Source organism: Strix aluco, chromosome 4 (genome assembly GCF_031877795.1).
Source record: "Strix aluco isolate bStrAlu1 chromosome 4, bStrAlu1.hap1, whole genome shotgun sequence".
Lineage (NCBI taxonomy): Eukaryota > Metazoa > Chordata > Aves > Strigiformes > Strigidae > Strix > Strix aluco.
The window spans coordinates 79,272,184-79,295,552 of record NC_133934.1 but is presented as its reverse complement, the minus strand read 5'-3'; the positions used below and the strand labels follow the sequence as shown (position 1 = coordinate 79,295,552).

Here is a 23,369-nt window from a genome sequence, read left to right as displayed (position 1 = left end):
GAGTGTTCTGTGATCAGTTGATACAAGACAGCAGCGTATTTATTGTACTGGATGACTTGTCACCCAATAAAGTTTCCTGAATGCTGTAACTGAAATGCATATTTTAGTAAAAAAACCCAAACCAGTTAAGTTTATATCAAGTGCAGCGCTGAGTTGGAATCTATGTATCTGCCAGCAGCCACTGGTGAACTGGTACTCTTCACTCCTTGAAGCATAATTTAGCAGACCCAACAGGGGAAGGGGGCAGAATTGGTACCAATATGCAAATTACCAGTCAAATCTATTAATTGTTTTATCAGCATCCGTGGACATGAAATAAAATGGGAGAGAATGCAGCTGTCAGTGGGAGCTGTGCTCATTTAGTGACGGTAAAATTTGACCTCAAGCTAGGCCTCCTTTTGTTTCCATTCCTGTGGATAAGGGATTTGATGGAAGCATTTCGATATGATACATTTCAAAATTTTGACATCTATTGAAATAGATATGGACTGCGTGCTTCAATCTGTACTTAGTCTTTCACTTAACTTCTAAAGGCAAACAAAATAAATGAACAAAGCATTCAGTAAAATCATCTTGAGTGATGCCTGCCATGTAAGAAAAACAGCAAACTGACTGGCAGACAGTATCAGACCTAAAGGAGACAACCTCAGCTCTGTCCAGGTATGACAAAGAGCTGTAGTAAGACATGGTTACTGCAAAGTAGGTATTAGGAGGTAAGTGATCCTTTCTGTATTTTTGTATTTTAAATGCTCTGGTTTAGAGGAAACAGACAGCATAAATGCTGCTGATATGTCTTAAGATGTATGAAATGTCCTAGAACAGTGTCCCCCACCTCTGATACATGGCAGCTGGTGACATAGCTGTCTTCTGTGACAAGTCAGTCTGGCACTGCTGTGGGCAGAACAGGGTTACTGAGGAACCCAAGATATGTTTTGTCTTCGGGCTCTCTTTCTGTTAACTAAATAGATGTCCCAGCACTGATCATCATCTCCAGAGTGTAAGATCTGAAGTGCAATACTGGACTGTGGGACAGCAGAAGATTAAACTGTTACATTTCTCTCGTCAGGCTCAGGTGGGATTGCTGTAATTCATGTCAGTTTTGAGTTGATGCCCCACAGTTTTCTGTGCTGTTCAGATTAGTCCAAGCATAGGGTGCTTTGGGTAAATTGCTTCTCTCTTGCTCAGATGGGCTTCCAGCACCTCTTTCCCTGGGGTGAAGGGGGATGTAGGACCATTTTGTTGCTGAGGAGATGAGGGTTTAGTTTACTACCAGCCACATTATGGCTTCTTTTAAGGATTAGCCCAGAACAAAGAAGTGAAGTATTTAATTTAGATGCTACTCCGCTCCTTTCCCTTGTCTTCAGAATGGTTCCAAACACTGTGCAATGAGAAACTTGAACTATACATTGGTAGTTGTCAGTTTTTCTGTTGCTGAACTTTTATTTGCTTATTTATCTTTACTGTGTTGGAGTGAAATGCAGCAGCCATTTAACAGAATTAAGTAACCACCATTAAGGACGAAGGGAAGAATAGTATCTGTCTGAAACTGCATAGGACATTCTAGGTATGTATCTTGGAGTTAGTCAGATTTTTTGTCCAGGATGCCATAGTTAATGCCCTTAATGAAAGGCAAGTCTTCATTGCTTAGACTCCTAACACCAGCTGTCATGTGTATGTTCATCCCAGTGTGCTGTGCCACTATGAAACTATCAGTTTTTCACCTTTTCTTTTGAGTTGTAGGTACCCAGAAGCCCTGTCTTGGCACAGTGATGAGTCTGTGAAATCTCTTAGGCTGCATGCATTGTGTGTGTATTTTTGATCTCCTTACTGCTGAGAATACATAATAGAGAATTCAATACACTCCCCAGATTGTGCTGCAGCAGTGGAAGAATACTTAACTTACAATTTTAGTTTTAATTATTTTTTCAAACATAAGTGAAATTGTAGCTCACCTGAGCATGAGTATTCTATTGAGAATGTGAATTTAACTAGGAAACATTTTCAAAATTAAACTTCCACTTTTTCTTTAGATGAAATCTTTTAATAAAATTTGACTGATTCTCCACAGTGGTTTTTGTGTTCTCTATCAATAATACTTAGATATAAGCTTTTTTTCTAAAGAAAATTTCAGCAGGTTGATCAGTTGTTGCTTTCTGCTCCATTATCCATTCAGCTCAGCTTGATTTGTGTTGGTAGCAGCAGTGGAATGTAGGAACAGAAAAATAAATTGCTGGTTCTGCATGTCTCCCGACCAGAAATGTTTGTTAGTTAGCTATTCCATTCTCTTATCCTTCCAGTCAGGGCAGTCTGTACAGAAATGAATTTCTTCATCAAAGTGAGAGAACATACCACTTACAGTGCCATTTTCATCCTGGAAATGGAAAATTACTTTTCCTCTGGAAGGCACAAGCATTCAGACACATCTAATGTCTTTGCAACTCTTTAAGAAAATGAATAAATCAAGCTGTCAGACCTGTAATCTCTGTCCAAGAAGTCTGTGATACTTCCAAGGCTCAACATGTAGAACCAGAATTTTGTCCCTTTGAAATGAAAGTCCTGTGAGTAAGCAGAGATCACTGTTTCACAATTTAAGTATATTATTGACCTTTCTAATATGTCTGAAACATTTGCTCCACAAATATACCACGTATTGGCTTACCGAATGCAAAGACTGAGGTAGGATTTAGGTTTTTTTTTCTTTCTTTTCCTAGTTAACCAAAGTGTGTACAGTGGAGAACTGTGGTGTAAGAGAAGGAAAAGTAGATTGAAGTTGTACAGTCATTGATCACTTCGTCAGTCATTGAAAGGCAAAGCATTTGCAGGATCACAGCGCTAACGTCCATCTGTCTGATTTCCAGGGCCTGTTTTATCTACCAAGGTTTTGAGGAATATAGAGCCACCTTGTAAAGACCTCTGCTGAGGAATGATTTATTTTATTGCCAACAGGATGACACCAGTCTATAGTTAGCCATGTCTAGTCTGTAATCACACTCAGTGGGGCAGATTAGGTGCTCTCATAAAGGGAATGTGACTGGAGAAGATTGGCAGGAGAAAACAACATAGCTACTGAAGCAGATGGATTTAGATAATCAGTACTTCAGGTGGGCAGAAGAGATTTGTTTGTTTCTGGATGCTTTGCTTAGATTTTAGGCTAAGAAATAAAACTGTGCCATCCTTTAGACATAGAACCCAGTCCTTTCAGATCTTAGGAAATTGTTTATTTGCATACATTTATCTGCTTGATTATGTGTTTTTTTATTTGCTTAATGGTGGTGATCAGCTCTGCTATTACAAGAATTAATCCCATCAGGAGCGGTCTTGCAAGTATGGAAAACCATAACCTTCAGGGATTATGATTCATCCATGTCTAAAAGGAACATTCAGTCATTAAACCCAAGTTTTATTACTGAACATCCTGAGATCCCAGCCCCCTGGCTTAGTACAGGAGAGTGGGAAGTAAGAATAGAAAGCAGATGATGAGCTCTGCTGTGTCTTGCTGAAGTAGCTGTGGAAATTACTCTCCTTACTGGTTTGTTGTGGTGTTATGCTGTGCAACAGAAACAAATGATGTTCTGCTCTTCAGCTGTCACTGGTCTCAGCCAGCTGTTCGTTTGTGATGATACCCGTGCTCATTTGTGTTGAATAGCAGATGTTGAGGAACAGCATATCTTTATTTTTGTCCCCCTTGCTATGGGGGAGGTGCCTTCTGCAAGTAGGGAGGAGTGGCAACTAGGGGTACTACAGTTTAACACTGTTAACCACTGAATTCAACAAAGCCTGTGTGAGAGGGAGAGTAAGCTTTGTAGAAAACAAAAATCTTGGAGAAGAGGGGAAAAAGCAGAAGTAATCAATATTAGTTTCTTGAAGTCAGTGTCTTGACCCACGAAGCTCAGGTAAGGTAGTTGGGTATAACTGGTTTTGCTTTAAAAGTAGTTCTTGACTATTATGTATTGAGTCATGCTACTGGTTTTTTCTTTCTATGCTTAGGCTGGTTCTGGCTCATAAAGGGGAAGCTTTGAGAGGTGTCTAAAAGCTGTTTGGCCTTATGGAGCAATCACCATTGGAATATAGGCCTTATATTATATAGCAGCCTAAAGAGAACTATGGCACATATGTGCTTTCTGCCTCAGTGCAGTCTCCTATTGCATGAAAAATCTGCTGTTTTAGTTGAAGCCAGCTCTAAAAAGACTGTTAATAGTGTTAATATTAATTCTTCATCAATACAAAACCTTTGAAAATAACTGTAGGTGTTCATTGTAGCATCATGTTTGATTTATTTGTTAGATGTTTCTGGTCACACAGTGTCTGGTAGCTTTGTGCTTCCCCCGTGCCTTTTTTTCTTACTCCACACAAAACAAAAAGCCCAGCGACAATAAACCCCACAATATGCAGGTTTTAGTCCTATCTACATCTACAGAGATCTGCTATAAAGAAAATCTTGAGCTATCTATAGCTTGCTTACAGCTTACTATACCTTACCTTACTTACTGCTGAGTGTGCTAAATTAGAAAGTATGGACTTCGTATGTTTGTAAATAATCCCCCCATTATGTCTGTTCTTGTATTTTTCCAAGCAGCTCTTTGGTTTTGGGTCCCTATGAGAGCACTGAATTAATATCTTTCCTTATCTATTCATTTATTTTGGGACTACCTTGGGTTTTTTCTTCTCCTCTTCAATAGCAGAACTTGATGCCTTAGTATTTCCTGTCCTCTGAGGATATACCATTCTTTTATCCTCTATAGGCTGCGGTAGAAATTGCTCTAATGCGTACAAAACCTGCTAAAGTGATTAGAAAGTCTGAAGGTTTTACCAGTAATCCTCATTAGTTTCCATTTAAGGATACACATCTAGACTCCAGACTTTCTCCCTTTGGCACAAGGGCCATTTGCAGTTGAATAGGTTGTTCAGTGTTTTTAAAAATTTATAAAATTCATAATAAGCAAGTTGTAGGTTGGTAGAAGTTGGTTCCTATTGTGTCTGGAAAAATACAGATGCAATCAGGCATACTGAGAGTTACCTGCTGTCTAATCCCAGGCTAAAGCCAGAATGATTTTTCAGTCGTTCATCTAATACTACCCAGAAGTCCTATTGGTGAGTTGGTCTCTTAATCCCAGATGGATTAATTTAGGTATCACATGTGTTTATATATCCCGCTAATCCTTTATATGATCAATCCTACTTTAGGTTTTCAGTAAATCATTTTTCCTTTAACCCCATCAATTCATGCACGCAGGTTCTTTACTGGCTATCATTTGACTGTCTTGTACCTGCATCAGTGAACTAGGTCTGAGTACATAACCATTCTGAATAGAGAACTGGTATCAGTTTGAGTGTGATGTCTGGGTGGAACTTCTGTCTTTTTATTGTTTTTGTGAAATACAGGCTGCCAAGTTTGTCTTCAAAGTAATCCCAAAGTTACAACTAGATTAGAAAAAAAAAGTTGATGGAATACTAAAAAAAAAGCAATGAATAATAAAGCAAACGTAGTCAAAGGCAGACCAGAAGTTTGCTGACCTGTGTATTATAAATATAGCCAGTATGTGGATATCAAGCTGCATTTAAAATACTAAGATGCTTAAAAATGACAAGAAGCAAGGTTACTATAATAAGTTAGGTGAGTGTGTTTATATATGTGTGTTCAAGCAGATGTGGTAAGTGTAACCAAGCTCTGTTATTTGCTGAAAAATAATTTGGAAACCAGATGTAAATTACTTACAGTAGAATTATTATTTTAGCTTTAAAAAAAGTCTAGTGTGTATTAAAGCAGCTTTTCTTGTTCTACTAGACTTGTCTGATTATATGTTAGAGGCAAGTTGTTCAGCCTTTGTCAGGGTGAAATATCTGTGGCTTACATTGTGCTTGAAATTAAATAACTGCTAGAAAAGTGAGGTTGAGCAGACAAGAAATAGGGTTAGGTTAATCCTTGCAGCAGGGCCAGGCTTCCTGGAAGGAGTGAGTTGATAGCCATGAAATGCCCTGGGAGAATTTATGTTGTGCCCTTTCAGCAGATGTGGTAGAAGCTGTGTTCCCTCTTGTGTTTGTAGCAGTTACTGCGTTTCTGTATCGCTGATGAGTGAAGCGGTGACAGAGTTGCATTTCAAATTTATAAAGACGACTGGATTTTCTTTCTCTTTCTGTAAAATGGGTGAGATCCTGTTCTATGAATAGATGGAGAGCTCCTAGATGCTGTGAAGGAAGTGAAGATAATGGACATTGTCATTTTTGTGCTTCAAAAGATGCAACTGTAACTTTGGTTTAGGGTTTTAAGTTTCTGTGATGCAGTCTGGACCCAGAGAGCAGGCTCAGTATTTTAAATAACCTGGCTCAAAGTTTTTTGGTAAAGGTATCTGCATACATTTAGCTTTTCAGCAAGAACATGGGGCTGAATCAGCGGAAACGCTAACGTAATTCAGCGTCCATAAACTTTGGGTTCAGTACCAAAATACATTTGGTATTGAATCCATGTAGTATTTTGGTAGTGTTCCTGTTTGCATCTTCTCTGTATATATAGCCAAGTGCTGGTAAAAACAAACTTATACTGTTACGGTTATATGCAATCTCTTCTTTACTTGTCCTCCCCCTCTTTTTTTAACAAATCACATAGTAGTAGAAAGAAGAAAAGTATACCAGCTACTACTCTGTCCTTCCATAGTGATAATACAATAAGGAGTTTAAGGGAAAAGATTCCAAGGAGAGATGCTATTTTTCTTTAGAAGTCATCTACTGTTATTACAATCTATGTTACCGAGATGGAGAGGGGCACGTAAAATGGGGAAAAAATATTCATATTAACTTCAAATATGTGTGAATAACATTTGTTCTTCCTAACGAAAACATGAAGACCAAATATCTTCAGAAGATACATGCTAAAAAGATTTGCTGCTGTTTTTCATAGAAGAAAGTATTATAATTTCATAAATAGGCCTAATAAAATTACTGTTCCATCATAACTTTCTGAACTTTAAGCAAAGCATCTTGTAAGTAGTATAATCTCAAAGAATTTTAAGTGTTACATGGACTGGTTAGACACCTGTCTTGAGGATCCAGAACAGAGTTGTTAGAGTAACATTTTCTGTTCTGTGCCATGAGAAACTGCAACTTTTTGTCTTTGCTCTGCATGTTTTCTCATTTCACATTCTCTTTTAGTAAGTAGAGCTTGTTTTTCTATCAGTATGTCCTAGTGACAGAGATAGTGCTATCTATTGTTTCTTATTCTAAATTGCTTCTGACTTCATTTTACATGTGGGGAGTATGGAAGTACAGATTTGTAGCTGCTGCTTTCATGCTTTGTCATGATTTTATTTATTGTTGCTTAAGAAAAGTGACAAGCCACCATCTGAGTTTTGGAGCTTTCTTACTGTGGTAGTACCATTGCAGCTCTGTAAGTTAAGACTGCATTGTTTTGCTGTGAATATAGAACTAAAGTGTCTCATACTTTTTTAGTGACTAAAGCCCATTTCCAGTTTGAATGTTTTCTAACTTTGGTTTCTAGTAGGATCCTTGGATTTTTGATATCTAGAGAAGTATGTTTAGTAACTTGTAAAAGGATAGAATATTTAGAAATAAATCTGCCCTGTTTTTTCCTGATTTTTTTTTTTTTTTTTTCTTCCCCCCATCTATTAATGGTTAGAAAACAAGTCACTAGAAGCTCCAGGTAACCCATGGTGGTGAAGGTAATAAGCAATTTAATTCGGGGGGGGGGGAGGGGGGGGGGACGGGGGCAGGGGCAGGAAGGTGAAAGAACTGTTAAGTTGCAATGAGCCTCTTTTCCAAGCCTGCTAACCTATTTTCTTTAATGCATTGCTTTGTCATGGGTAGACCAAAAGCATGCAGGCTGGAGGTCACAGAGGACATGGATGTATTGGAGGAATGGAGAGATGGGGATTCGTATAAATGTAAGTTTACAGATGTGCTGGACAAAATGGTAAATCCACTTCAATATAACATGTCTATTCAGTATACCAGTGGAAGCTTATGGCTCTGAAAAACAAGGCTGAAGAGAAATCTGGCTAGCAGAGGGTAATTAGAAATGTATGTTTGTGACACTGCAGAGAGTAAAAATCTTTTGGAAGATTCCAGTGGGCTGGAGAAGCCGCATGTATGTGTAGAAGCTCACTTGACACTGAACAGAATTCTCCCAGGCCTTGGAAGAAAGAGGTGTAGCAGGATGACAAAGTCATGGGTTTGACTTAGGTCCTACAGAAAGGATTTGGAAGTTTTGACCACTTAAAAAGCACCTTCTGGAAGAGGAGTCTTTTAAAAGATGAGCTCAAACTCTAATCCCCAGAGAAACAGCTTGCTTGACACTGAGAATTTGTGCCATTGCTGAAGAAGAACTTCAAACTGAGAAATGTGATAGATTTGCATAATGCCTGTGACTATTATTTTTTTCCTTTAAAGTATATATGAAAAGAGGTAAGAAGCCCAAGATAGCACAGCATACAAAGTGGTGTAACTACAGAACAGTGGACAGTTTATTAGAATAAAAGGTAAGTGCAATAAATATTTCTGAGAATTGTAGTCGGGTAATGTAAGTAGTGGTTATGACTATGCCAGCTCTGAATGCAGTTAAGGTTGTATTAGCTGAAGTGCAAACAAAGCTGAAACATTTTTGTGCAAATACCAGGAGCTTGGGGTATAAAATGGAATAATTTGAATTGCAGTATATTAATCACAGCCATAAGATAGTAGCATAGGAGTCATGAGAGAACATGAATATTGAAGCACACAACCTTTTCAGGAAAGCTAGGAATAGAGGTTATTGAACAGCACTATAATATATGATGTATGGCTCTAATAATTTAGAGACAATGTAAGTGAAACAGAAGCTGCTTAGATTGATGTCAGTTTAGTGAAAGGTGGTAAGAAACTCTACTGGTAGATTTCTGAAGCGGTTGCAGTGCTGGATCTGGAAACAGGTAATGGTAATGGTGTAAAGATTAAAATTACTGGACATATTGTGAGACACTACCTTCACGCATGTCAACTGGAGATCGAGTGTTTCTGGTAATGGTAGGCAGGGCCGAGATACTGTGGTTGGGAGGTCTAATAATTTTTTAAAATTGAATATAAATCATGGGGCCAAGAACAGGTAAGGCTGGTTTTCAGTACTGTAGTTTCAACTTTGTGTTTCTTGGGTATTTATATGGTTTTGGTCCTGTATGTTTTCCTCAGAGATGGGTTCAGGGAAGGATTATGAGGATTAGAAAGCATTCCCTACAGGGGAAGAACTAAAAAAGCAAAACTAAAACTTGGCTTGCTTTGACACTTCCAGTAAGGGAAAAAAGAGGACATAAATGCAAGATAAAGGTCGACGTTGGCATAATAATGTGGATAATTTGGACGTTAAGACATTTAATTGGGAAATTACAGAAGGTTCTTGCCATTAAACCAGCCAGGTGCTGGAACAACATTCCTTTGGGGATACTGAGACAAAGCTATCTAGCTGCTTTTAGATTTGAGCTCGATAATATATGGTGTGAGAAGAATTAGATTCTGATGTTGCATGTAACAGTAGGTTTGATAATGCAGAGGTCTCTGTTCATTTTTTAATGTGGTTGAACTAATCCTCTGTGTCCATCATGTGTTCTCTGGGTTCCACTGACTGGTGTCTGGTGGAAACTGGAAGTGGTTGTTATCAGTTTGTCCCTTTGGATTACCTCTACAAGCTTTACAGAGAGTAACTTTTTGTTACAGTTTCTTCTGAGGATTAAATCTAATTAAGTTGAAAAGCCACTACAACACTTACAGAAAGAGTTGCCCTAAACCTTTAATTTCCACGTCAAGAGAAACATTTTATAGGACTTCAGGCCTTTAAAACAGGTGATATTATAACTGACACGTTTCTGACCATGGGTAGTTTTTTGTGCTTGAAAGGTAATCATAGGAAGAGTCTTTAATTCTCACACATTTCAAAAGCAGCAGCACAAAAGAAAGGCAACAATAATAATACCCCTCCTTCTCCTGCTAGCCTTCCAGACTTCACACCTCTTCCATCCACCTGTAGAAAGAGTCTGATGTGACCGGTCTTGATGCTTGTGCTAATGGCAGGGGAGTTGCCTATGCATCTCCCTAGTAGTGATTTTAAGTTAGTGTTATACTATTTTGCTAGAGCAATAAAGGTTGAATCTTTTGTATTTTGGTGCAGCAGGAGAAATCAGTGGATGTATCCATAGACTAAATTTAGCAAAGTGTTTTTTGCGGAAGCATATAAACAGTAAATGGCTTAATGAAGAAGTCTTGTGGGTCTGTGTTACTGCTTGGGTGGGGGAAGAGGGGGTAATATTTTGGAACCAAAGAGAAATGTTGGGCAGAAGTTAAAGCTTTGGTCATATTTACCTAGAATGTACAACGTAAGTGCCGATTTAGTGGCATTCTGAATAAAATGCAAAATTTCAGTCTTTATTTATTTATTTATTTATTTTAAAAATCTGTATGCTGAGAAGGGGAAGGAGGCAGTTAAGTCTGAGAAACAACCGGAGAAACTTGGCACTGTGCATATCCTCCAACTAGCATACTCCTAATTGCCTGCCTGCTTTGAGAAAATTAAGGAAGAAATCAGTTTTCAAGTCATTTATGGTTATGTTTTTTGTCTCCCATGTAAGGTACTGATACACTACAGTGAATTGGTATGTGCGTGTGAACCACAACAACCTATGCTGGGTAAAATACTGTTCGCGCGTGTGTGTGTGCGCTTGCAGTCTGCGAATTTTCAGATGTTCTCAGGCAAAGTCAACAGCTATTTACCAGCAGAATTTAAGTTTCTTAAACTTCTTTGTCTAAACTCCTGCATGAGTCACTTTTCTGCCTTGAACCAAGGTGGATGAAACAGTTTAGACTGATGTCTAAAAGTTCAAGAGCGGGGGGGGGGGGGGAAAGTCTTGAAGCCATTGATGTTCTACTTGAAATAACAGTTTTAAGGCTGTAATACATCAATTGTAGAACATACTCCCCTCCACCAGCTCAGCAGAGCTGTTGGTGCACAGAGCAGCCACCTTACCTGGGTTTGTTTAGAGAGTTGGAAGGAGCTGTGGGTGGATTATAAAAGTGACTGTCTCTGGCCTGGACCCTGATGTTCAAGTGTGCTGCCTTCTTATTTCGCTCTGTTACCCTCCTAGATCTGCCAGCAGCTCCCACGCAGGCCTCTCTTTCCATAATCCTTCACATATATTCTCTCCTTCCTGTTCCTACCAAGTCTAATTACTGTTCCCAGGCCAAACCCGGTCCCTATTTCAGCTCTAAACATCCACCCTGATACTCCTCCTGTTTGTCACCTTTAAAGTACATTGGCATATTTGGTTCGTTCTTTCTCTGTTCCCAAATATTCCTCCTTGTTGTGGTGTCCTAGTCCAGCTGTTACTCTCTGGTGGCTCTTTCCACAAAGTCTGAAGTCTTGAAACAGACTTTGAGAAGTCTGTCCTTAGAAAATGCTTTCTTGAGAAAAGTTTTTTGTTTTATAAGTTACCCAATATTCCTGATTATTTAATACAAAAGAAAGCATTCATTCTGCAAGATTTAAGTTTTAAGAGACTGACATCCATTAGCGTATGCAAATGTAGTTAAGATCAAAATAACTGTGAGGCTGCAGTGATGCAGTGAAATTGGAATGATGCAGTGAGGAGGAGGAAGGTAGTTCATTATGGTATTATTCAAATTTATTTCTGTGCTAGAATTAATTGTACTGTTACATAGTCACTCTATCTATATGGATATATTCTTCTCCAGTATCTGGCTGTGTCACTGGTAAGTGCTGAGAACTGCTCCAGTGCTGACTGGGATTGAATTTAGTCCAGACACTATTTTTATTTAGAAGGCATCTTCCTCAGACTGTGGTTATTGTGTGAAGCCCCTCTCCATAGGCTGTGAGACCATACTGCTGCATCATTGCCTGCTGCAAACACATGTCAAAAGTTTACTCTTACCCACATTGGTGAGAGGAGCTTACTCAAAGCTCTGGCCAGGCTGTAGGTGTTGTGTTTTGCCTCTGTGATGGGATGTCAGGAAAGTGAAGAATGCAAGCATGGCCAAGGAACAGACTCTTTGTAACCACCACTGCAGAGCTTTGCAAGCGGAATGTGATATTATTCTCTTCCCCCTCCCCCCCCCCCCCCCCCCCCCCCCCAACCTTTTTAGAGGCAGATTTTTTTGTGCTTTGGGTTGTTGGTCCCTTCCAGCTTCTGTTTCTCTGCTTCAGACAAGTTTCCCCATTTATTCTTGCCCAGAGGGTCTTTTAGAAGCTGAGAATCCTTCAAAATGTGTAGGTCTGACTAAAATGTAGGTGCTAATCCTTCAGCTAGATGTTGAGCAGCTTTTCCACGCTGGGCAACCAGGTGCAATTTTACTAGGAATGGAAAAGAGGCTGTTAGCAACCATTCACATCCTGATGTAAGCTCAGTTTCCATGTCAAGAGGCTTGGCTTGTACTACTGTTCACCTTTGGTTTTCATCACAGAAACATTCATCCCTGGACTGCCTCTAGTAAAAATTGTAGTTATGTTTCCTGTTTAATTCAAAGCCATCAGTTTAATTCAGACATACCTGTTTTGTAATAATTGTATCATACTGCTGAAGTCATGGGCTCTTTACCCAAATAATTCTGTAGCTAAGGAGCGTGAATATCTTATGAAACCAACTCTTGAATTTTGTGTATAACTGCAACAACCTTACCTTCCTTTAAGTTATTGCTATGAACTTTTTATCTTTGCAATATTTAATCTGAAAAACATGCATTTTTGGTGGGTTTTATGTAGCTGGGCTATTTATAAGTTTCAACATCTTAAACTAAGGTTGTTTAAAAAAATATCTGCAAAATATTTGCCCATGACCCTTTATAGCTGAAGAGAGTAGGATGTCATATGTTACAGAGTAGATAACTGTATGCAGAAATCCAGTTAAATACATAGCTCTATTGCCTAATTAATAACTTATGAAATAAGATTTATTTTCCAGGATTTTTTTTATTTCCTCGGTGTTTCCAGCTAGTGAAAAGTTACATATTAGTGAAAACAGGTAGTGTAATGATGGGTATTCAAGAATAGGAAACTTAAGTTTGAGTAAAGTGTTACACTTTCTGAATTGCCTTGTCTGTATGAGAAGGTGTTAGTAGGTTTTGACTTTCCACACATGGTGTCTGTGTCACTGACAGGTTGTAATAGCGAGGAATTCTGCAGCCACAAAATCAGCAGTCACAGAGGTCACTGTGGAATAAGCCAAGGAAGAGAGCTTTTGTACTTGCAAATATGCAGGTTGAGCAGTCCTAATCCTAATTGAAATAGGTATGTGGGGAGAGCTTGATCATCATCTGTATCGTCCTTTGGCCTTGGATTCAAGTTGTGATTCTAAAATATTACCTCATATGTTCTTCTAATCTCTTTTCACTTTGGATGAATTTAGGGAGATTTCATCAGCAGCTTGGTTTAAAAAAAATTGTGAAGCTTGTAAGTCTTCTTGAGATGCCGTATTATTTAAAATAAATAAACTTTATTTCTATTTGCTAATTGAGGATATGTTGTTGATCTTAAGGCAAAAGGTCAATAAATCACTTGTTATTGCTGTAGCTGCCAAATCAGTATAAAGCAGTAACATCCTCCATGATTTTAATGTTCCATGAGTTTTGTTGCATTTCTTCCCCCTGTAACTTTGTTTTGCAACAACCCCTGAATATTCCCTTCCCCAGATGACATAGTGGTTTCTGCTGAACTGTGACTTCCATTGCATATAGAAATTGAATCATTATTATTGAGACACAGTTAAAATGATTCATTGTTCTTCCTTAATATAACAGCACTATGTCACCATTTCCTAGATTTATTTGTTCAGCAATTACATTCTCAACAGTGATAGTAGCTTTTTAATTAGAAATGTAGGTAACCAGATATTTGTGAACTTCCAGAAGCAGTATATTTAAGTAGGGAATGTTCTTCATATAAAGATTTTTTTTTTTTTCCCTGGTATTTTGGTTCACTTTTAATTATTCAAATTAAATACCATCATCAAATATTAACTCCCTTTTCCATGCTTTCCTTCTGTCAATTTAGAGGTAATTGAGGGAAACCCAGTAACCTCTTTCTCTTGGAAAGTGCAGGAGCTCTTAAGAGAGTTCATGGTCTCTCCCTAACTGTGGGATAGTAATGTCGAAGCATTTGCTGGGTCTTCATGGGTGTGTTAAAGAGTTTCTGTAAGGAAAATTGCTTCTGTTATTTTCTTGAAGACCATGTTGGGAAAAGACAGCCAAAGGCAAATTAATACTATTAAGGAAAGTGGGAGAGGTTCTTCCCTGTTAATAACAAAAGAAAAATGGTGGTGAACTCTAGAGCTGTGTGAAACTTAGAGAAGGGATTTTGTTCCAAGTACTTTATATCTCTAATCCTAAAATATGATATTATGTTGTATTTTACTTTATGTGGGTAACTTGACTCAGTTGTCTTCTAGCTAAAGTATTTTTAGAGCTCAAATGAACCCCAAATCTCTCAAACTTGTGTTAAAATATTTTTAATATTTATAGCTTAGATAAACCCCAGATGTCACAAATTTGGGGGATGGGGAGAAGTTCAGAGAAACTCTCATCACTATGTTTTCTCAGTGATGTGGTAATATTTTTTTTTTTCCTGTCAATATAGATGCCAATACTGTCAAAGTTGTTTGGTTCTAGGATATGATGCAAAGCAAAAAAGGGTTAAGAAATTCAAGGTTGTCTGGGGACTGCAAACTTTTTAAGATTTAAAAACTAATAAATTAAAAAAAAATCCTGCATCTTACAGAGTACAAGCCACAGTCTTAGTACAGTAATTTCTCTGTTATAGTGAAAATGACCAGTAAAACTGATGTTATAGCACTGTTGTATTTTAAGTTTGCTTCTACCTTTTGCATCTTTATAGATATTGGAAGAGAGAGGAAATAAGTCTTCTAGAGGCAAAAGTTCCAGTTATTGCCACCCATATACTGTATCTTGCAGAATGGAGCACACTGCCATTTTTAATATAGTGCAATATTTTTTTGAAAGTAGTTAGTGTGTCCTCCCCTCATCCCTTTCTTTATGGGATCAGTGGTCCCAGCACACTACCTCCTCCAGACTGGTTTGCCTACTGCCGTGTGTATAGGAGCTCCTACTGAATTGAGCTGTAACTATACTCAGGTTTGCTTTGGTGTTTTGCTCTGTTTTGTTTGAAATGGCAGGTTACAAAAGGTTTGTGTGTTTACATTCCTGGAGACTAGAGAAAGGAATCTGCTGTGTAAATAAATTTGTAACTAAGTAGTGACTGAAATGCTAATATTTAGCTGGAGACCACCTGCTCTGAAACCATGGTTGTCATCCTAGTAGTGGCTGAACTCATATTAACAGTCATTTGTGTGTAGCTGGTGTCTTTGAAACATCAATTGATGCAGTCACCTTTGAATAGGGTTTTGGAAGACTGGCTTAATCTTCTAGTATTTGTTTTCAAGCATTGGTTTTTTTAAAGTGGATAACTTTCATAATCCAGTTTTCTTGCTGGCCCAAGGGAAAGTTCTAGCCAGTGCAGTTGTGCTCTTCAGCAGCGGAAAGCAGGCAGTGTGGCTCGGCAGGCAGCCCCCTGAGCAGGCATGGAAGAAAGAGGAATTTAAGACAGTGTTGCTTGAAGGTATAGTTGGAGATTTGAGGAAAGCTCATGGATTAATTTGGATTTGCCAGAAATTTTGTTAAAGGACTATATTTGAAGGTTTTTATATGTGAATTTTGTCCTAAGGCTGCAGTTATACCACCTTACTAAGCTGACACTTCTGTGGTCATCTGCAGTAGGATTACCTGTGGGTGCACATTTTCGTCCTCTGTGTTGGGCTGGCACTGGCATTTCAGTAGCCAGTCTGTTCAGGGAGCAGCTTGATTAGTTTGGTTTTCATCAAGATAAGTTCCTTAAGCTGACTGTTGAGGTGACACCAGCATGCCCTGGGGATGAAGGGCTTCCTTTCCCCAGGAGCCTGCCCCTCAGTCAGGTCAGGGGCTGCCCAAACACAGCGGGAGGGAAGTTGCAGTTGGAACACTTTGACTCATGGCAAGGTGGCCGTGCTGGCGAAAGCAGCAGTCTTGTTCTTGTTCAGTCCTCTGCTTTGCATGGTACAGTCTGTTAGGCCGTGAACCACATGGGGCAACTCCCACAACTGATAAATGACTTCCTTGTCACAGAGCTGGTTTTCAGTTGGGTCAGTATCAGTAGCTGGAAGTACATTGTTCAGTGGGTGTGCCAGGTTATACCTGTTTGCAGTAAGCGTTTAATTGTATTATCCCTTTTTAGGGGAAGCAAGATGCAAGAATATCTTCTCTTTCTGAAAGGTCACATCTGAACTCTGGGAAACTACATGAATCATTTAGGAATTTGCTTGACTGGGGAGTCTGTCAGCTGAAGGGAAGACAAAGCTGTTCTGTGGGATTGCTTTTTTTTCAGCTGAAGAGAATAACTTTCAAGCCAAGCCAGCATTTTATTTTTCACTGTCTCTCTCCAAATAGAATAGCTCACCTCTCGCAGCTTTTTTCAATAGATACTTTGCTTTTAAAATCTTGTTATTTTTAAGGCTTTAAAACAGACTTGCAGATAGTAGTGATACTGATACAAGAGTACTGTTTGGTTTACATGGTTCTGTATTACCCCATTGCAAGGTCATGACTCCCTTGGAAGAAGGCTGGCTCTAGTTAGGGAGAGTCTTGTTGGCTGGAGCTCCTATGTTGTTTTTTTTAGGGCACTATGGGTGATGGACCTGAGAACTTGGGGACAATAAAGGCATAAAAGTTTTTACAGTATGGTGAGTGTGTTTCAGTGTGAAATACAACTCAAATGACCACTGGTACTATTGGGAAAAAAACCAGATAACTATTTTATGTTTCTGTTACCTTCCCTCTATACACAAAATAAATTTCAAAATTGTCTTTTTAGGTTACTGTTGTTTTATGCAAACTAGGAAAGCTCAGTAAAGGGTGTCCTAGGAAGTGGCATGGCTCACTAACTTGCTGAATGTTGCAGGTCTGTCACTTTTTTTTATTGTAACTTTTTTTTGGAAGGCCACAATGGCTGATAAATGGTAGGAAGCAACATTTGGAACTAGTTTAAAATGATAATCTGTTCAAATAGGTTACTAGTACTGGCAGCCTACCAAAGTATACGTGAAAATTACAAACAATATGTGATCAGCTTAGCTTTGATCTTGCTGGTAGGAAATAAGATAGCCAGGAGACAGCAGTGAGGAGATTGAAAAGTTAGAAGTAAACTGAAGTTTTCCATGGGTACACTCAGCTAGCTTGACTGCATGCAGCCAGCTGATATGCATCTTAACTTCATATAGAAGGCAATAACTTCATACTGCCAATAGATACATTTGCTAGATAACCTAGCATTTAGTGATACTTGGTATATAGATCTTGCTTATCTTACCTCAGTGGAAAAAAAAAATACTAAAAAAGATTCTGTTGAAGACATGTTCCCCTACTGTTGTATCCCTTTGTATTAAGGTTGCTGTCTGCATATCCCCTGAAAACTTTTCTGGACCAGAGTCTCTGAATTTATGTAAGCCAGGACAGTTTTCTTCCCTAATCAGCTGATCACCTGTTAACGATTTTCAAGGTAAAACTTAAATACAGTTTAGATTTTCAAACTTTTCATTTAGATATATCAATATAGCTGCATTGTTGAAACTCCTGTCATATATTAATTCTTTCTGCTGAAAACTCTTTCTTCATTGTACTCTTATTTCCTCAAGCCAAGACAGAAAACCTAGTGTTTTGTTTGACTGTGCAGGGATCGGTGATAGAATAGAGAATTTTAATGGGAGGGCATAATGTTTCTTATTTATATTTTATGGCCTATTACTTTATGGGTGAAATAAAGAGACAGTATGTAGAATTAGCAATAACTCTTTGCTTAAAAAGAATATCATTCTTGAAGACAAAATTGTGGACTAGTTTTGCAGCTTTCCTTTTGAAGGCTGTTTCCTGTGCTGTGTGTGTTCCCAAGATTAAAGAAGTTCTTACTACAAAATGATGTGAACTAAAAATATTGTACCTTTTCAAAGGAAGAGAAGGGAAATTTAGAATGTATTTGGCAGGGTCTCGGAGGACTTGCAGACATGAGTTCTAGTGCTTTTCTTTTTGAAATTCCTAAACTAGTGAAATTGGGCAGCCAATTTTGTTGACTTTGTTTTAGAGGTTTAGGAGATTGCATCGTTAGAAAGCTTGTGTTTTAACACTTTACCAAAATATCTAGAATTTATTGCAGTACTAATGAAAGCTGTAAGGTATTATGCGCTAATTTCTTTAATGTTGAACTGCACTTAAGATACATAAAAAACCCTTGGAACCTTAAAGCTAGGTCTGAAGGTGTTGTTTCAGGATGGTGTGTGCAGCCATGAAGGTGGTTACTCTCTTTCATATTGGCACTAGTGACCTCCTGCACCTACTGCTTTGAACAGCTACAGCCTGGTGGTTATCCGGGACTAATAAAATACGCCTTAGTACCTGTCCTGCAAGGCACAAGAGTTGGAGATCAGCTGCAAATTGTTTCAATATGTAGCTTTTTTCATGCTAGTTTTATGCGCTGAAGACAATTTTGTGCAGGTCTTGCATGATAGAAGTTGAACATGCTACTAGTTTTGATTGACTTCTAACGTTTATGTACAGGGTAGGAGGTGGGTTTACATCTATTCAAGTGATGAAAAAATGTACGTTTCTGTCACTGTGATAATCAAAAATGTACAACTATATGGCTGGTACTTAACAGTTACAATATGTCTCAGCTCTTCTGGTCATCACGTCAGTCGAATAGTTCTGATTGTTCCATGTCCATAGAAAGCGATCGTGAAAACTATGATTGCAAATGTGGGGAGACAGCGGACATCCAAGAGAGACTTCATAAATTCTGTGGTCCGTGAGGTGTCAAAACTGTCATCTGTCCTAAAACTATTGCTTCCAAGGACGCAGACTCCTGCACCTCTTTCTCTCCTGGCCACTTGCAAAGTAATTGACTGGTCTGGTTTCCTTATAAATTATGTTTGTGATGATTGTGTGGGGAAAAATGTTGAGAGGGACTTTGGATTCAGCGTGCCTCTCTCTAACCATGAGTATTAAATAATGCCTGACTCTTGAACCACCAGTATTAAATAACTGAAGATAATATCTTTCCTTTCTGAGTTCATGCTAGGAAAGAGATTAGCTAGGAGAAACACTTAAAAGCACTATATGACTAAGTAGTTTCCCTGACTGACAGTTTTATTCCGGAATGGAGACAGAAGGGAAGTGGATTATTGAGCTAAAACGTCTTTCTGCTCTTTGAAGGAGACTCCGTGCTGCAGTTGAAGATAGACACCTCTATCGGGGTTTTTTTTTCCTTTAATTTTATTGTTGTGTCAACACTGGCTATGATTGCCTTTGGATGGTCATCGAGTTTCTAAGTTAAACCCAAGTTGGAATCCTACGATCTCTTATGCCTTTTAGGTCTGAATAATATTCAGACATTGTCAGATTAGTTTAGCTTCTCTGGCAAACTTCCAGGGAACAGACACCTTGATTATTATCACTGTGGAACTCTGCTGGCCCAGCTGCCTCGCATTTCAAGACTGGTACTGACTTATATGTCATGAAGCATCCTGTCTCAAGGGTTTTAACTGCTGTGTGCCACTCTTACTGTCCCATGTGATTCACGTGTTATGGCTCACATGCAAAGCAAGTGGTACACAGATGTGGTAAAAGGAATTTCTAGACCGTTACCACTTTATTGACAGACAAGTGCAAGAAGAGATGTACCACCTCCCTTGGGAGGGAGGGGGAAAGAAATAACAAAACCAACATGCACATCTCCTCCTGAAGTTTCTTTATTCCTTTTAATAGCTTTACCAGAAACTCAAAATGTTCTGTTTACCTGGCTCTGTTTTTTCCTTTGCTGAAAAGCAGAAGCTTACAACAAATAGCAGCTTACAACTTTTCTCATCCCCTGGTTTTCAGCGTTCTGCTGGTCCCTGTGGAGTTCAGATGTCCATGCATTACAGTAATTACTGCATTTAAGCATAATTAGTTTAGTCAGTAACCCTCATTGCTTTGATAGCATAGGTTTTATTCAGTTGTTGCTGGTTTTCAATGACTCTTGCATCTGGGACCAGACTCATAGGGTCTGACTTCCTTCACGCTACTCAGAAAGCTTGAAGCAACCTAAAGTAACTGTATGTAGTTGAAGATACTGTTGAGGGTAGATTTATAAGGTGTTTATAAAATGGACTAGAACTGATTAGTCCACAAACCAATAACTAAGTAGGTTGCAGTTGTATTTCTAGAACTGTGTTCTCTCAAACAAGAAAAGGCTACCATGAGCTAAGTGAAAGGTGTGCAAGGTATCTGCCTGAGAGGGAACCAGCCCATAACAAAACAGCGCACAGGTGGAAATTATTTACCTTGCCAAGCTCATGTTTTGTTTTGTTTTGTTTTTTTTTTTGAAAGAATAGGTCTATAGCAAACACTGTATGCTCTGTTAAAAATACAGTCTGTGGCTGTAAAACAAAACCAACAATTAATTCCACTCAGCATACAGAGGTTAGTAGGAATATACATATTGCCAGTCCCAACATCCCTGTATGCCCTAATAAGCCTTTTGTAAGGGTCATCATGGCTGGGTTTCGTGTACTGTGTGGCCAAGCCAGCATCTTCCCCTGCCCCCCGCCTCCCTGAGGGATTTGGTCTTCAGTGCTGAATATGCTTTTAGTATTAGGTTACAGTGTATGATAAATATCTGTTTTGTAAGTGCTGTATGACTCATCTTTCCACAGTTGTAGCCTATCAATTTACAAAATAGAAGCAGTCAGCTGCACCTACATGGAGCCTCCATTGGGTAAGAAGCTCATTTTGGACACAGCAGCATCCTTGTGTGTTGTAAATTGCAGGTCAAGTTCTGTGATGACCATAAGGTTATGAGGTTATAATTTCAATGAGATTATGAAATGGAGTCAAAGGCATGAGGGTGGGCTTAAAAAAAGAAGTATAGCTGCTGATGCTAAAGGGAAAACAAGAAAGAAGATATATATGTGGGAATGAATGGAAAAGTTGAAGCTGTAACTTTCTACTTTAGATACATGTTGGGACTACTTGCGCGTATTCTGTTTCTTGCTTGCAAGGGTATTTGATAATGAAAAGGGAAGCTTAAAAGAGTTTTTAGCTTTATGGCAGTTCTCCACAGAATTGTAGAATGTTCCTAGGAGGTAAAAATTACTTGGAGATTTGTCTTCTGAATGTCATATTTATGGCTCAGCCATATTTCATATGTACAAAGTAGTAGTTAAGCTTGGTCTGCTTTCACTGTTGTAGTCCTGTTAGAATTGGCTGTGGTTTGGCGATTAGAAATTGAAGGACACAGCAGTAGTCATTGACTGAGGGATAAACTTGAGCAAAGAAGGTGAATATAAAGGGAAAAGTAGGAATGAAAGGGCCCACAGAAAGATACAGCGCGGAAGATGTAACTTGTCCTTCATCTCAGCAATGGAGAGGAACTTGATCAGGAATTGTTAAGAGTTGTAGCTCTCCATCAGATAAAGATGTCAGTGCTGTCCTCTGAAGAACAAAGGCTTTTGATTCAGAGACAGAAACTGGCTTCTGAAGCCCATGTACTGAGGATTGCAATTTTTTTTTTTTTTTAAAGTGTACAGGAGTATTAAAAGCCATTTGACAAACTTCTGTTACTTGTTTGTATAAGGGTGATACCAACAACCCTTTTCTGAGAAAGGCCTTTACAAAAGGGTTGGATATTAAGAGCATAGAATATTTTGGTGATTAAAAGGAAGATCTGTTTAGAACTACTTTTCTGGCCTTATTTTCTCATCCTTTCAGCAGTGTGAAATGGTGTTAACTGCAATTTGTTTCCAAACTTACATTGGTCAAAATTACAGCTACTGAATCTGAACTTATGTTAACATTAAGCAAACAGAGGAGGGACTCTGAGAGAAACAAAGATCTCTTATGTATATGTCAAGTATTTTTTCACTAAGTTCAGTAGATGTAGTTCTGATACATGAAAACTGGGGTTTTTTTGGCCAAGGGACGATTTGTTTCCTGAAAACACAGAATAAAACATTCCAAAAGAACTGAAAACTGTTAGAATATACCATGAACAAAAGGGAAGCACTCGGCATCCTAATCAGTGTCAGTATAGCAAAATTTGAATACTTGAGTATGTGGTGAACTTTTATAGTTAACACTCTGTATTTTATTAGAGTTGTTGTTCTTGTGAAGGAGATGGAAATACAAGGCAATCTTGTCCCCTCCCTCTGCCCCATGAATGCATATTTGAGCTTTCTAGTTATTTATATGCCTATAGCCAAAATATATTTTTAGCAGTATTGACAAACTGTGGAAATACTGCATAAAATTACAGCTTCTGCATGAGGTTATAGAGACACTGGAAAACCAGACTACATTTTTCTTTCTTAAAAAGTATGTGGGGAGATGTCACCGATGTAACCTTGGTTTTTTTCCCCGATTACTTACACTGCTCCCATACTATGAAAGAAAGTACAGTGTTAGGAGTGCACAGCAGAGTGGAAATCACAATAAACAGCAGCATTTCTTGTTTTCTGTTTTTAATATTTCAGTGGACCTTCATATCTGCTGCCTAGATTTTGCTCAGCTTCAACAAACTAACTAGCATCATCATTGTCCTCCTCCATCTCTTATTCATCTTCATACTCTTCCCTGGCAACCCCATGAGATTCAATGCTAAAGATCTGGCTTTGCTGGCCAGGCGACCATCAGGTTGTTTTGACAAGGAAGGAAGACTGAAGATTTGCAGAGTGGTCGGGGATGAAAAATTAATAGGTAAAAATGACTTGCACTGAAAACTACCTGTGGTTGATGCGCATGTTTTCTGCAGTTGTCAGCTTACGGTTTCACTAATCACATACCCCTCAGTTTTCAGTTTTCTTCATTACTTATGCTTGAGTGGTGCTAAATACCTTTCTAAATAAAGAAGTTAAAAGTCAGCTCTTTACTTTGCTCAAGTTTTCAAGTTTCCGTTGTCATGTATCTGAGAAACAGTATGCAGTCCTTATTATTATTATTTTTTTTCTGTAAAGAAAGATATTTTTTTTTTTTTTTTTTTTTTTTTGCTACTAGTGATTGCTAGTCACCAGTCATTAGTTGCCATGTTTTAAAGTTTAGATATCCGGTTCTTCAGGACCCACCCCTCCCACCCCTAAAACCTGCGTTCTTTTATCATTATAGATTTTTCCATGGCTCACTTCCCACCTCCTTTTCAGGTTTCTTCAGGCTTTTAGGATCATATTTTAAATGTCTTTCAATTTCCAGTAAGCTTGAATAAATGTCTTATTCCCTCGGTAGCTGTTAAGAAATAGCTCCTGTTTAGCTGTAAAATC

The 23,369-nt window shown here is 38.5% G+C and overlaps 1 protein-coding gene across 6 annotated transcripts in view; it reads left to right on the top strand.

Annotated features, from left to right (window-relative positions):
• INPP4B (inositol polyphosphate-4-phosphatase type II B) overlaps positions 1–23,369 on the top strand; it is a 333,154-nt gene that overhangs the window by 17,774 nt on the left and 292,011 nt on the right. For 3 of the 6 annotated variants that reach the window (XM_074823724.1, XM_074823723.1, XM_074823722.1), the window contains exon 2: positions 22,590–22,812. The exons of 2 other annotated variants lie outside the window; for them this stretch is intronic. In XM_074823724.1, coding sequence (XP_074679825.1) covers positions 22,701–22,812 — 112 coding nt within the window. In that variant the 5' untranslated portion in view covers positions 22,590–22,700. Of the gene's footprint in view, positions 1–22,589; positions 22,813–23,369 lie in introns of those variants that run through there. One more of the 6 variants, XM_074823727.1, reaches the window with a different exon arrangement.